The sequence below is a fragment of the Lagopus leucura genome, unplaced genomic scaffold (assembly GCF_019238085.1).
Source record: "Lagopus leucura isolate 7727_CA_CO unplaced genomic scaffold, USGS_WTPT01 Super-Scaffold_100008, whole genome shotgun sequence".
In the NCBI taxonomy this organism is placed as follows: domain Eukaryota; kingdom Metazoa; phylum Chordata; class Aves; order Galliformes; family Phasianidae; genus Lagopus; species Lagopus leucura.
In genome coordinates this window covers 19226870-19242595 of record NW_024962265.1, presented here as the reverse complement: position 1 = coordinate 19242595, position 15726 = coordinate 19226870, and the positions used below count along the sequence as shown (strand labels likewise).

Genomic DNA, 15726 nt, shown 5'->3' with positions numbered 1-15726 from the left:
GATCAGTGAACAAGGGGAGAGTTTAATGCTTTAAGGCGATAGCTTTCTCAGATGCATTTATGCAATGGGATGTGAGGGATGTCAAGACACTGCAGCACTAACATTGTTTACAGGAGGATGGGACAAAAATCTCACTCCAGCCAAAGAAGCACCACAAAGTGATGCTGTAGGCATACTGCCCCGCTCTGCCAGGTGGCCGTGCATTGGTGTGGGTGGGTAATGCGGGGTTTAGGAAGGCATGGGGAAGAAGGGAAGATTCATTTAACTGCTCAGCTGTTTAGCTGCTCAGCTTCCCTTGCTGTAGCAGCCTTTCTGAGGGCTGCATGAAGGAAGCAAGCTGGTGCCTGGCCATGAGGAAACTTCCTTGCTGCTGACTGCTTTCTTCTGTCAGTAGCACATAGTCAACATAGTAGAGCTGCCAGTCTGGTGCTTTTCCCCATCACTACCTTCACATCCAACATATAGAGTGAAGAGGTAGCACTAATCATTGAAAATTCTTCCTGGCTTCTATTTAATAATGCAGTGATTCCACACTGATGCACTCAATGTATGAAGCAAATGGTGCTGCTCCTGCATTGCACTCAACCCTTCCTTGTAAATTCAAGAGAGGGACTGAATCAAATGCATGCTTTTTCTCATAAATTCGGTGTTACTTATGTCCAAGTCTTTGCATACACATCCAGGGATGTCTCATCTGAGTGCATCCTGGTAGAGCTGCTTGGTATCAAGTGAATATGCTGACTAGATATAAGAAGGGTTAAAAGCAGCCTTCATTGTTGCATTAACTCTTCATTGTAATAGAAAGAATAAAAATGTGCTATTCTAATAGAGACTATAGCTGTGAGACTGAACACAGTTGCTGTTTTGTTTTTTTTTTTGATATGCAGCATTTAGAGAAAGTCTGTCCTTATGAGGTTGCATGCTTTCATACAAATGGTAGAGAGACTGCAGTGATATTTTAGATATCTATTATAATTGTTCAGACCTAGCAGTGGGAATAAGGACACTGCTGGAAAATAATGGAATACCAGCATTCTCATTTTACTTTTTCATTTCAGTAGGAATCAGACATGGCAGCCTCTCGGAATTAGATGTTAAAAGCTGCTACTGCTTCTTGCTGTTATCTAGGAGGACATCACGTGCATTGAAACATCAGTGACTGGAGGGTGGGTTTGCTGGTGTCCTTTCTGGAGTTCTGCTACTCTGAGAATAGAAGCCTTCTTTAAATGGACATCTGTGAAGGCTTTTACCACATGCAGTCTCCAAGGGATTATCTCAGTCTCTCTTGCCCACTGGTCTCTTCTATGTATGTCAGTTTGTTTACTGCATCTTTAAGGATGCTCCTCCTTGGGGAAAAAAACAATGTCACTAAGGGTACCATTTCTTGAGACTTAATGAGCTTAAACAGCTAATGGCCACTGGGAAGGGGAGATGTTGACTCTCTGTCATGTAGTTCCCACTCCCATCTGTGTGCACATTTAACACTTGAAAGAGCACAGGAGGAAACCTGGATAGTTTTCTGCTCCTCTGCTAGGTTAAGCTGATTTACAAAAAGACTCAACAGGTGCCAGAGCCTTGGTGACAGAGGGTGAAGCCACATGGCCAGAAAAATAGGGCAGCCAAAGGATAGGCATAAGCAAGGATGGGATAAGCAGGGATGAAGGGAAAGCATAAAAGGAAAGATCAAGAAGTTCCCCTCTTTGTGATAACCAGCTCACCTGCTCAGGGAAGCACAGCACTCGCGCTGAATAATCTGCGCCACATGCTTTCCCCAGAGAAATGTGTGGCATCTCTTCAGTCTGTTTCTTCTGGGCTAGCTCTCAAGTGCATCTCCAAAGGTTTTTCTGCAAAGCCAGGCTTTCCTTATGGTGCTGAACCACCAGCTACATCTCAAATCTTTGCATCCATTTGGAAAAACTGGTTTTGTTCAGTGACTGCATCATACTAGAGATGGACAGGTGCCAAAATAAGCTTAGTGTCTGGGGCAGCTGGTGCTTGGTTCACCAGTATGTGACTGTCAGACCTGATCTCCTGGTTCAGAAGAATGGGGATTCAACCCCACTGCAGAAGGAATAAGTCATGTGTCAGAGTAGCAACTCAAGGCAAAGAGAGACAAAAGCAAGACAATGGAGAAGAAGGGAGGTATAACTGAGACAAAGGACAATGTTACATTAAGTATTGACCTTGTATTTCATTGAGGCTTTCATGATGATTTTGGAAAGGCCCAAATGTCCTAGAAACAGTTAACAAGGGTGAATTTCATCTTATAAATACACAACTGTCTGGGTCCTATGCCAGCTGTGTCTGTCCCAGTGACACCATGGGATTTTGTGGCCTTCAATCTCTGGCTGCTGGCGCTCCATCAGGACCTGCTTTTGGAGCTGGTCTTGAGCTGTCATATAGCCAGGTTCACTGAGGATGCTCAAAGAAAAGACTTTGTGCTTAAGTGTTTGGACAAAGCCTGAGTGGCCAAAACTACTTGGGTACCTCTTGATAATATATTTTGTACTCTACATGAGGGTAGTTGTGAGGGTTTTCTGTCCAGCAATAAACAAGGTTTTCTTCCAGCAGCATTCACAGTATGCACCTTCTTCACAGGACTGAGCTGAGCAATGGAAGGCTTTGTACATAGGATTTTTTGTAGGGTAGTGTCTAAGTACATTTACCATCTCTATTTCAGTGACCCTGTACAATTGTTCCTATGGACGCAGTGACTGCAGTTTGTGTCTCGCTGCCCATGAAGACTACAAGTGTGTCTGGTGTGAAGAGGATGGCAAGCCAAGCAAGTGTGTGTATGAGAAGCTGTGTCGTGCTCCTCCCACCAACACGTGTCCTTATCCAGAAATTACTCGCGTAAGATTGCTTTTTTTTTCCTCCTTACCAGTGCATTGTTTTTCATCAGAAAGCATCTAAGCAAACTTTTACTGAAACCTGATGCATCCTGAGGCTGTGGAACTTGAATGTGAGAAGTTGGAGAGTCCAGATGTACAGCCCATAGTGAGCTTTGTTCCACCTGGTGAACCAGCAGCCAAAGCAAGAAGCAATAAACTCTCCTTTACTTCCAACAGTTGCTTTTTCAGTAACAAGCCAAATGCTGTGTTTCTGGGCATCGTTCCCTAGAAAACATTCTAGGTACTTCAACTGAGCACATCTAAATTACCGTGTGAAATCCACACACACCATTTGATAAGAACATATCCCAGCCATCACAAAATGCAATAATGATATGGCAGATGCTGAGTCATAATGGGGATATTTCATTCAGAGCTTTTGTTAGGTTCAAGTTTGAACAAAATATAGCTGAAAACAGCTACGGACACTGCCGAATCCTTTTTCAGCTACTTTATTTATGCACTGAGTGCAAAGGGATGGCCATGGATGAAGGATCCAGTCTCAGTAATATGAAATATTGGAAAATGGAGCAGGTGTTTCTGGAGCTGACTAGACAGCAGTCAGCAGCAGCCACCTGCCAGTGCTCAGACTTGCTTATGGCGTATGGTCACTGAAATATTTCTTTATTTACTTTCCCTCATGTAAACACAGATTGAGCCAAAGACTGGACCACTGGATGGTGGAATTCTTTTGACCATAATGGGATCTAATTTGGGAATAAAAGCAGAAGATGTAAAAAATATAACAGTGGCAGACAAGGAATGTATTTTCAAGGAGGAATTCTACTCTGTTTCCACAAGGTAATCACTGTGTATTTTGCACAACATTTTAGGCAAAAAAATTTAAAAATGAACTTCTGTGCATCCTCACAAGAAGACGACATCACTGTAATTATTAGAAATCACCAGTAATAGATAGAACTGGTACAGTACAAGTGCAGTGTTTCATACTAACATGTCAGAGTTATTATTTGAAATTGTTACAGATTCCAGTACAGCAACAAATTTATGATAGCATGTTACCCTCCTCCTTCTGATTCATTGACTTTTTTTTATTTGTTTGGAAAGCTTTCATAAACTGTTACTGCAGATGTCTCAAAATTATTTATGAGCATTTAAATTAAAGGCATGATAGGTGTGCGTCTAGTCATTAAAACTGCTGGGAAGTCTTAACCACAGAACAGCCAATGGGAAAGTCAGCAAAGCAAGAGGAAGCTTAATTCTTTTTGTAAGAGTCCAGCCACAGAGGTTCTCTCTTGGGGACAGGGAGGGAGCCTTGAGGTTTGGGTTAATGTTAGATGACTCAGTTTCATCACAGAGCCAACAAGTCTATGAGTGCTGCATTGCCTGAGCAGGTTGGTAGATGCTTTGTAGATTACTCGTCAGACTTAAGCAGTGCCAAAAAGTGAAAACAAGGTGACTAAGTTCTTTTAGGTGTCTAGATGCAATTCTGCAGATTATATCAAGCATCTAATTTCAAGAGGGAAATACCCTTTTGATAGTAGCTGTTTGAAAGCATGGCGTAAAAGTTCAGTAGTAATATGTAGGTCATTCCAAAAGTAACGCCTTCTATTTATTTCCATGGAAACTACAACAGATATGAAAAGCACAATAACACTACTTGATAGAGATAATTCTGAGATGCAAAACACTATCTTCCAACATAGTCACCACCACTAGCTGTGTGTTTTCACCAGCAGTGAATAAAAGCTTGCATGCTCCACTCGTAAAAATCTGTGGCAGTGGAGGTGACCACTGTTGTCACCACTGCTGAAATGCACCACTTCCCACTCACTGTGCTCACACCCTCTGTGTGGTCTCCATAAACATTCAACAAGCAACACTGAATGTCAGCGGGTGCCATTTTTTCTACATGGAGGAGGAATTCAGATCCTTTGCTTCACACACACTTCCATATCAGACGCCATTTGTCAGACTGCCCCTCTACTGCCATCTATCATATGGCAACAACATGTAATGGAATATTGGTGGGAATTTTCAACCTCTACTGCCTTACCACCAACATCTGCCTATGACATCATGAGCCAACATAATAAAACAGGAGACATTACTTTTGGAGTAGTCCTCATGTTATTAGTAACAGCATTTTAAGCTGTGTGATTTTTCTTTCATTCACTTTCAGCGTTTAAAACTGCATTTGAAACCTTGGCTTTCTCTCCCCTTGATTATTTTGAAGTGTAGTACAATAACTTTTTGCTATTTCTGTGGCGTGTTTTGGAAGAGATATTGGAGATGCCTAAGACATTTCAATTTTTTTTTTTTTTTAATTTTTTTTTAGCTTTTGAAAAAGCTGTGGCTTTAGTTGGTTTGTGGATCAGGCATTTAGCAGCTTCCCAGGCCCCAAGGACCTAAGAATATCTATAAAGCTCTGTATCTCCTACTGCTTCGCAAATCCGTTGCCATCACTCCCGTTTACACACGCATCACTATCCACAAAATTCTGAAAACTCCCTTTCAGCCATCTTTCCCTATTCCCAGTGTTTGCAAAAGCTGCATTGAATCCCAATGTAGGCTTACAAGAATTTCCACAGCCTCTTGGCTTTCTCTAAAGCTTTTTGGTATTTTTAAATATGTGGAAAGGAGCCAAAACTGAGATGACTGGTTCCTTGTATCGTAGCAACATTACTGGTTTCTTAAGCTCTGCCAGTGTGGTAATGGGCAAGAACAAATGCAACTCGCATAATGTAATTTACCAACAAATTAGGAGGTTTTGAAGGATGTTCTCCATTAGGGAAGCCTTGAAAAAGAAGCTATTCAAAATGTTTAAATGGATATCTGTAATTTCGCATCTTTATCTTCTTCTATTCTTTTGTTTAATTATTACTTTATTTATTCTTAATTAAAAAAGAAGAAAAAAAAAAAAAAGATAAAGAAGCACTGACTCTTGCTTCTCCATCCTTCCTGCAGCAAGGAGCTATTCATTTTTTGGAGCTGGTTCCTCCCATGGGTAGGAGGGCAGCAAGCTTTAAGGCACTGGATGCTGCTCGCTGGCCCTGCTGTGGTATTTCTTTGTCAGCTCGAAGAAGCCTGTTCTCCTTTATCGTTTTCCATTTGTAAAAGGGGAGGGAGGCTGTGCCAGCGCTTGAGCTGGGAGGGAGCTTTGCTCAATTAAAATCCCTGCTCATCCCACTGCCGGCTCCCTGTTCACCCCCAAGCCCCAGCACCCGACTGCTTTCCTTAGCTTGACATATGGTAGACATTCTTCTGAAGGCACTGTTTCCTGTTTCTGCCTGACATGGAGATACAACTTCCAAGAATACAGTAGAGATGATGAGGAACAGACGCAGGCGGCCATACGCATGCCAGGACATGCAAGAATTTAGAGAATTTTGTCCACTTGCCAGTACCCAGGCAGAAAATTCTGGAGCAATCTGCAAGGGGACTTGACAATCCTTTTATTATAAGTCCTAAGTTAAGTACATTGTACTCAGTAATTTGGGAGTTGGGTTGTGTGGTTTTTGTTGTTGGGTTTTTTTTTAAGCAGTTGTGCACTGCTTACAGAGGAGCAATAATCCAAGTAGAGAAAAAATGAAGGAAATGAACAGTGATTCCTAGGGTGTGTCCGGTGTGAAACTGCCCGTGCAGGCTGCAGACACTGTGTGCATCCTTATCTAACTGAATTATCAGCTCACCACTAAGCATTTGTCCCACCTTTCGAGTGTGTCAAATCCTTGCTGCATTTTCATGCTTTTATTCTGCATGTCACCTGTTGGAAACAGAAATCTAAACATTGTGGCTCTCCTTGAGCAGCAGTGAGGGTTAAAACAGGATGTTTTCTCCTCCACTGTTCCTTGACCTCTGATTTTGCGTGGGTTATCTGAGGATTTATTTTCAGAGAACAGTAATTCTAAAAGGATTTTGATCGTAGGTGTGAAAATGCAGTAGCTTAAAGCTGGGAGATAGCAGGATTCACAACAAAAGCATTAGCAGCTCCGATACACAGTTACAAGATAGCTGATTCTTTCACCAAGGTCTATGAGGGGTGTCACTGGGTTTTTTAACACCACCAGATGATGGGAAAACTTTGTGTAGGGTCATACGGTTTGGCCCTACCTCTGGACTAAATCTGAGTCTTCTACTAAGAAGTGGGCTCAGTAGTTGCTACGTATGGTGCTCAAGTTTCAGTTTTACTCCATGTAGATATGATTAAAATATTCCTGGGTGGTTGTGGTGGGAATCTGAGCCAGAGCTCAAGTACCTCCTGTAGGATAAAGCCAAGTTTGTGCTTTTGCTGGCAGCAGGTGTGCTAACTATTGTACCTTGCACTGTATTGCAGCTGTTGCTGCTATCAGATAAACTTAGATTACTGTTTCTCGCTAGGATTGTGTGTCAAGTTGGAGAAATGAAGGAATCTAAACAAGGTCAAATTGAAGTTAACATCAATGGAAAATTAGGTAAATCACCAAGTAACGTGCAGTTTACATACCAGGTAAGTGCATTTTTTTTGGCATTGATCTGTTTTCTACTTTGTGCATTGCTTGAAGTTTACCTGTTAAACACTTTTGTTTGCCTTAAAAACTTTATTTAATCAGCACAATGGCTCAAGCATGCTAGAAAACACTAAATTCAAGCATTTATTTACACAGAAGGTATATCAAAACCATTCTTATCAATAGATCAGAGTCTTATTTTGAGATGATGTTTGCAATGTCGAGTTGAAAAAACGCAGCAGAAAAGAAATTGCAGTCGACTTATTAAGCAGTGATACAATATCTCCTGAGTGTCAGTACTGAATAAAAACAAGTCAGCACTGTAAAAATCAGGTTGTTCAGGCACACAGTTTAATCGCTGTGTTTAGGCTACCAGTGTTCTTAATTGCAGGAATTAATGCGCAGCAGCTGAAGAATGAGTGCATTAATTTTTTTAAGTAATTTATTTCATTCCAAAATATGGCATGCAGAGACACAGACAGCATGATCTGAGTCAGATTACACGTATGCTTTGTTGTCAGTGACACTGTGAAGGAGAATCTAATTTATGTCTTTAATTGCTTTACCCTAAACATGGCCATGGGTTATTGCTGTTCTAGTCTGTGGATTTAGCAGCAAGCAGCTTTGTCTGTATCTGTGAGGTCTTCCAAATTTCTAAGAGCGTGTGATAGCTGAGAGGTTTAACTAATCTCTATTCTCATCTTGGTATTTAAAATTATGTCTATAAAGTCTGTAAATCTATAAAATATGAAGGATGTGTTACAGCTTTATCATCTCCTATGTTTTAACTTCTGTCTCATTAATTCTTTGTACATTGTGAGAAGGAAAGGAAGGGAGTCAGCAGTAAGAGGTGGAAAAAGTCAGGAATGACATTCAGCTGAGAAGAGGATATTCTGGTTTTCACAAAAGAGGCTAGAAGTGTTGTTTTTTTTTCCTATTATTTTGAGGCAATTATCTCCTCTCCCTCATAGTATCTCTGCAAAAGCACACATTTTGCTTGAAAATGGTGTTCTACTGTCACAGCCCTCCTCTGTTCCTTTGTGGAAATGTAGGTTATAATTAAATCTTCCTTTGTCAATCATCTCATTTATCTTAATGAGAGCAGGAAATGTGCAGAAACGTCATGTCCCATGTTTGTGTCCTCACTATCTCTAGGACAGAGGCTATGACATTACACTGTGTATGTGTTGTACCAGTTCTCCTATGCTTCTCCTGCATGTAAAGATTATTTCATGGTTTCCATGAAAACCACACAAGTTACAAAATGAATTGAAATGTAATGTGAAGCCCTTGTGTAGGCTTAGAAAACCCCTGTGGGAACTTGTTCTGGTGGGATTCTGTGCTCAGTGCAGCTGTGAGATGAGACAAGAGCAGCGCTGCTGCCTTCCACTGTTTGAGGGAAAGGCCCACAAATGCCTGTGGTGCCCCAGGACAAGCTGCCATGCACAGCTGTCGTCCAGGTGGATGTTTATGTGAAGACTTCCTATGTGCCAGTCTCTGAATGGATTGAGGTTACTGAAATATCAGATACCTAAACTAGCTACTGCTAAAAAATGTCTTTATTTACCTCAAAAATCTTTCCATGGGGGCTTTCATTACAGAATGCCGAGCAATAGCAAAGAATACAGAATCATCAAGCACAGCATTACATGCTTTACAACTAGAGAAATTCCTTCCTACGTTCATTTTTCTTTTTGTTCCTTAGAAAATGAAGCCAGCTGTGGTAGTATTAAAATCAGTGCAAGGCTGTCACACTCATGCACACCTCTGCAAGTGTGACATGAGCGCTTCTGGCATCAGAACAGATGGTCAGTACAGCCAGCCTAGGCAGCTGTTGTTTGAAAAGTTGCTTCTTGTTTCATTGCAGTTTTCAGGCAGTTCCTTGGTGGCTCGTTTTAGGAGATACACGAAATCTGTGCTTTATATAAAAGCTCCACTCTTTGATATATAGAAAAGAAAGAAAATACTTTTCAAGAACCTTTCTGAAATAAATCTCCTATTATGTATTTTTCCCTTTCCTTGGTACTCTATCTGCTGCTCTACTGCTGGTAAATACCAGTGATTCTGCTGTGTGCTTTGATCACCCTCAGCACAATTGCTTCAGCTTTAGCTGTGTCCACTTGAAATGCAGTGTGTGGCACTACCACACATGAGTGTACAAACAACTCAAGGAGACAAGGCGCTGCTCCGCCTGGTGTCTCTGCAGTGCAGAAGTGTTACATACTGCCCACAGACTGGGCTTCATACATCTGGTAGGTGGCTGCCAGCAAGACCTCATAATCAGTTACCAGGTACTACTACCTCTGGCTGCAGTCAGTGCCCAGCCAGAACAATGAGGTGTGTTTTTAAAGCTGGACTGACAACCTTCAGCAGTCAGCACAACCTGGGGTTATACTCCATTCTGCCAGCACAGTGCTGAGCCAAGCAGCAGGTGAGACTTCCGCTAGTTAGGTCAACAATCCACTTAGAAAGAAAGCCAAGGTTTCAACTTAAAATCATTTCTGAACTAAAATGCCCCGTTCCTTAGAAGTCTGTGCTATATAGTAAATAGTCTCATCTATATTTTCTCCATAACAGAAAGTTTTATGTCCCCCTACCAATCACAATTTCTTCTATCCTGAGTGTTGCTCAAGTACAGACATTTCAGTGAAATTAAATTCTGATAACCTCATCCTCCTCCACTGACCTTTTATTGTTTGTTTCACTATAAGCAGAATCCAGCAATAACCATTCTCCTTTTATTGAAATAGAAATGAAATGACACTAAATTTTAATGTCCAGCTATGCTGTGCCTCTGACAACTTGGCTGGTCTCTGTTCAGGAGAAGCCATGCCATGGATAAAGGCCAGTCCTGCTTTTTGTTTGTTCATCTGATTGGTTTGTTGATGGCAGTGAGAAACAGAACTAAAGGTAGGAGTTAAGCTTTTCCCAGCTAAATGACCCAGACTAGTGATACCACACAAGTGTGCTTCCTTCCCAGAATATCTCATCTTCAAACTCAAGCCATCAGAATGAGAGCTTGCAGCTGGCTCCAGGTTCTTCAGTGCCTGTTTGCAAGAGCAGCTCTGTGAGCTTTAGATTAAAAAGATTACATGGTTTCACAAAGCCCAAATAAGTGTAAGAAAGAGCAACAAATTAGAGTCTGATCTGAAAACAAACATGAAGATGACTGCTCACTGTACTGGGAGTTTGAATATGAATCTGTATGGAAGGATAGATTTGACAAGGTACTTTTTTCCACCGCAGTGTTCTTGCAAATAACTATTTTTCTCTATTTTCATCCATCCTCTGGTTTCCTTCCTGATATTAGAAGCAGTCACTGGGGGATCTCTCACTGCCACAGTGCTATCAGTGCCACAGGGCTCCAGTGGAGGCTCAGCTCCCTCCTTAATTCTTCTCCACAAGTCTTCACCATGGCACATCCATTTTGTACTATAGTTTGGGGGAGAAGGGCAGTTTACATGGCTCGTTGCCATTATGATTGATGCTAATAAACCAGACACCCACAGCAGTCTGGAAATGCTGCCAGAGGATAGTGGTTATGTATTATCCTTCTGCATAGTAATAAAAGTTCTGGAGCACGTCTTGGCTGTGTGTCAGCCTGCACAGGGGCCAGGAGAGCTGGGTAGCTCAGAGGTCTTGGGAAGTTGCCCTTCCTCACGTGGATATTATTAAACCTAATTTCTGTCATCTGAGGCATCACTTAAAAATATATCCCTCCATTTGGTGCTTGTGGGTTCTGCTTGAAGGCTGCCAGTGAACACTGGTACAGGATAGGCAGGTGTTCCAGCTAACGTGCTTCCGTTTCTCCATCAGAGCTGCCCAAAGGGCTCTGTGGTCTGTTCAGAAAATGATGTGGTCTCTGCCTCGGGACAAAAAGATGCTGCCTACAGTCCAAACCATCCGTGGTTTAGGATATCAGCCCTGCGTGCAAGCCTCCCACCCACAGCAGGCAGTATGTGTCACTTGGCATACGCTCTGCCTACACACCTGGAAACATTCAGGCAAGCTGCAGGTTCACACACAGCAGCCCAGGGAGCAGGGCTTGGCCCACCGGCCTGCACTGGTGTAACCCAGGAGCGAGGCCTGGCTGCGCTGTCCCTGCAGGCCTATGAGACAGGCCGGCTCAGGGAGCGGCTGCTGGTGTGCTCAATGGAAATCGTCCATGCTGTGGGTGGGTGCCGTGTCTGGGGAAACAGGTCCTGTGTGCGACAGAGGGGGGGAAGGAGCAGCTCGTGTGCCCTGTTCTTAAGCTTGATTCAGCTCCTGTGGTTACCTTTGCAGCCCATGAAATTACACTTTGACCTTCATGAAGGCGGTGAGTGCCTCCAGCACTTCGTGGACTACGCCTTTAATGTGTTTAATTTTTGTGCACGAGGGTTGGCAGAACAGTTCAGCACTGAGCGGGGTGGGAGGAATAATTTTGGTAACAAATGAGTTGTTTTACAGACCTGCTTCAACAGCCAGAGCCAGCTGCAGCTGGGATCAGGATGAGGAAAGAGAAAGGATACTTGCTGGAGACAGGACAGATGAGATAAATGCAGAGTAATAACACGCTGTGTACACTGGTGAGAGTATTGCCCACATGTACGTGTGCATCCTCCTCGGGCTCACAGCACAACATCCCATGCCTCCCATGCGTGGAAGTGCAGGGGCACACCGTGCTTGTGGCTGTGCAGTCCCACTAAAGGCAAAGCCCAGGACAGAGGTTGCTGCAGTAGGAGCTGGCAGGAGGGAGCTGAGGCAATTCTACCATTTGCTGCCTGCTACGCCCACTTGACACATCCATCTGTTGCTGGCTTCCCCTTGTGCTGCAGCTGGCAACTCCCACAGCATCATGGGGATACATTCTGCCACCGTCCTCTTTACCCTCCCCACTTGTCTCTGCTTGTGGTCTGGAAAGGTTGCTTTTTCTCCAGCATCCCCCCTTGAAGCACAAACATTGTGCAAGGTCTCTTTACATCTCTGCTGGTCTCCCATCCTCTGTTGCTTTCCAACTGTTTTGAATTTCTGGCCAGTGTTTCAACAGCAGCCTCCTTGGTGGCTGGTTGTTCCTCCCATTTTCTGCATTAGTGAAGGACAAAAGGTGACCACTTTTATCTCAGTGGTGCAGCTCTTGGGCTAGAAATTTCCTATCATAGCTCAGTAATACAGCAATTAGTATCCTTATTTACAGAGTCGTGCAGCAGAATATAAAAAGTTCAGGATGTGCTTGGTGGTAGAGTATTAGAAAAAACAGAGAAATTGGAAAAGAAAATCTGCAGAACCTAAGTGATGCCCCATAGAACTGCAGTCCTCTTGTTCATGGATGCTGTGTGAGAGACCAGAAGTGAGTTGGCTCAGCACAACTATGTAAACCAGGAGAACTGAAAAAGCAAATAAACATAACAAGTGAAAAAGAACATTAGTTGGCGTGGCAGATCGAATCCCAAGTGCAAAACAGGGGAGTGAAAAGGAAGCTGGGGGAAGGATTCTGTATTGCACCTGTGTATCTTTAATGGAAAAATTGCAAAGAAGCTGGATAGCAGGAAGAAAAGGAGAAAAAAAGTAACCCTGCTGTTAGCCAGATAAAAGCTGTGCTTCGATTGGACACCAGCAGACCACAGACACCTAAAACACTAGGAGCACTTTCAGCCTGAAAAAACTATCTTTTAATAGCATTGTAATCAGAAACCTAAAGAAATAACAAATCACCTTCCTACCTGTGCAAAAAGACTGACTGCAAGCAATAAAATATAAAAGATGAAAATGTTCATTCTAAATTAATAAACAAAATGAAAAATATAAGAGCTCAGATGCAAGTGCTCAGAGGGACTGAAGTAGCTCTATCAGGAGCAGCAGTCATGTACGTTGCTAATAAGTAAGTTTGCTGCTAAATGTGATTATAAGTGGAACAGACATGGAGATAATTTACCCTCCAGCATGCAGAAAGCATGAAACTATGACAAATAATATATAAGCATTTCTGTGAACAAATTTGCAAGTATGAAGTGGAGGATGCAAGCAGAAAGCAAGGAAAGGTTTCTGACTGCACCAAAGAAAACAGGACACTGGAAAGTGGCCTGGACATGAAGTCATATGTGTGCTTGGGCCAGCGTTAGTATTTCTGCCAGGACTTCATTTTCCCCTCATACCTGCGTACTGACAAAGCACAGTGTATCTCAGAGACAGATTGTTACAAGAATATGATATTACTGTGAGGCACAACCCAAAAATACTATTTGTGAAGTTCAGGTCAGTCCACGATGCAGGGACGAGGCAGGGCACCGCGGTACACATGAATGTGAGTGTAAGTTGCAAGTAATTCGTTGGTGTTACAAAGAGAATAAACTCTTTTGCTACAGAAGAATGTTACACTGTTTAAATGTTATATACCATAAGCAACGTGCAAGGATTCTGCTTAGATATTATCATCGCCTCACTGCTTCCAATTGGAGTAGATAACCACTGCTTTCAGGTAAGCTATATCAACAGGATCAGCACTGACTATAGTCATCAAGGCAGAACAGGTAACCTATTCACAGCATTATTATTATTCTTCAACCAAAGCTATCTAGTGGTTATCAAAGCCCTGGAAACCTGCTCATCAGCTCAGAGTACTCACCCAGCAGTCTGGTACAGCATGGGGGAGAGAGGTCGCAGGTGCATTTTGGGACCTCTCACTTGGCATTATTGTCTCTACCAAGGATTTAAGGAATGTTGGAATGTAAGAGATACAAACGCTCAAATTTCCCATGGCTGACAAGCTAAAATCTGCGCTGACCTACAAGCAAGAAATCCTGTTGAGAGCAAATTGTTTCTTCAGGATAAATCATTCTACACCTGTTGAGAAGAGATCCTTCTTCAAATAGCACAGCTGAGGATGCACATATCGAAACTGCAAATCCACATCCTGCAAGCACAGGACGTAGTCATGAAAGGGTAGGGTCGTGAGAAGTTCTTCTGCTGAGAGATGACCTACATGCCTTGACAGGCCACTGAGCAACTGGCAGGCATCGGAGCAGGCTTTTGAAAGCCAGGCAGTCAGAAAGCCCAGGCATGAGGGAACCTGTTACTGCAGAGGAGATTTGTGCTCATTCAGATACAGTGTACATGGAAGACATGTACAGTATTTGCCCAGTGATCAAATGTGTCCAGTGCTTAGACTACTGCAACTTGAAAGGGTATCTTCCCCTTTCAAGCAACTGCAATGTACATGAACTTCGATTTTCTACACTTGCAGGAATTATAAAACAAGAGTTAAATTAGTGTTGGTAGGGTTGTTTAAATGTTACTGTGTCCATGAGAAATGAAGCGTTGCCAAGCCCTCACAAGAGCCGATGTTTTCCAGAAGAATTATTACAAGGCTGCTATAAATTCCATATAGGACACATAATCAAATGTTCTGCTTAACATCATAATTGCAGCAAGCACTGTGGTGCAATGTTGCAGAAAGTGTGACATCCCCCAGGCACGTTCTGACTGAGCAAACAGATATGGAGATGCAGAGGAATGAAAATGGAAGCAGAGTATCTGTTATGAGTGCAGGAGTGCTTTTGATTTCAGGAACTGAAAGGAGAATAGGGAAGAAACTAGGAGAAAGGAAATCCTTGAGCGGATTTTGAAAATGTGGTATCACTGAACCCACAGCACTTGGTGACCTGGGCTGATCAGTGCAGGTTGTAGTGGTTGAATTTTTAGCACTGCCCAGGATTTAGCCCAGATGGAAGAGGCTTGTTTCTTGGTAAAAGTAGCAATTTTTATATCATCCAAACCAGGTTAGCAGCAAAGGATTTACCACTTTGCCTTCTTTTTCTTCTGCAAGAAGGAATGTCATGGGGGGCTGTGGTCTTCAACATAGAGGTGCAGGTAGGTTTCTTGCAGCTTTGCTAGTATTGGTACAGTAAGACTCAGCCTAGTGGCTTGCAAAGGTCTGAACCTCTCCACATGTGAGTGAGCATGATATGACATATGGGAAAGGGCTGCCTCCTCCTGAGGTAACACGATTCTTCTCAAGGCCTTGTGCCATTGCTGAAGGGCCTTTTTAAAATTATCATAGCATTCAGAAAAATGTCTTCTCCTGCTGATCTCGAAGCCATAACTGCATTTCTGAAAAATGCTTTCAGGGTAAGCATTTAGGTGAGAAACTACGCTTTTCCTTTGTTGGTACTCTAAGATGACCACCAGGTGGGCTGCTGCAGCTTTGTACGTGGAGCCTTCTGTGAAGATTTTAGAAGAGCACTAAAGCTTGCTGATAGTGCATTGGTTTTGCAGTAAAATGGTTAAAATTCTCAATAATATATTTAAGCTACTTATTTTTCTGGAAGGTCCCAGAAAGGGAAGGAAAAGGAAAAGGAAAAGGAAAAGGAAAAGGAAAAGGAAAAGGAAAAGGAAAAGGAAAAGGA

General features: G+C 42.7%; 1 protein-coding gene across 3 annotated transcripts in view; it reads left to right on the top strand.

Moving 5' to 3' along the window:
• The window catches only part of PLXNB2 (plexin B2), a 249621-nt gene that overhangs the window by 196642 nt on the left and 37253 nt on the right, over nucleotides 1-15726 (top strand). For all 3 annotated transcript variants that reach the window (XM_042872395.1, XM_042872396.1, XM_042872397.1), the window contains 3 exons: nucleotides 2681-2853; nucleotides 3544-3692; nucleotides 7233-7341. In XM_042872395.1, coding sequence (XP_042728329.1) covers nucleotides 2681-2853; nucleotides 3544-3692; nucleotides 7233-7341 — 431 coding nt within the window. The remainder of the gene's footprint in view (nucleotides 1-2680; nucleotides 2854-3543; nucleotides 3693-7232; nucleotides 7342-15726) is intronic.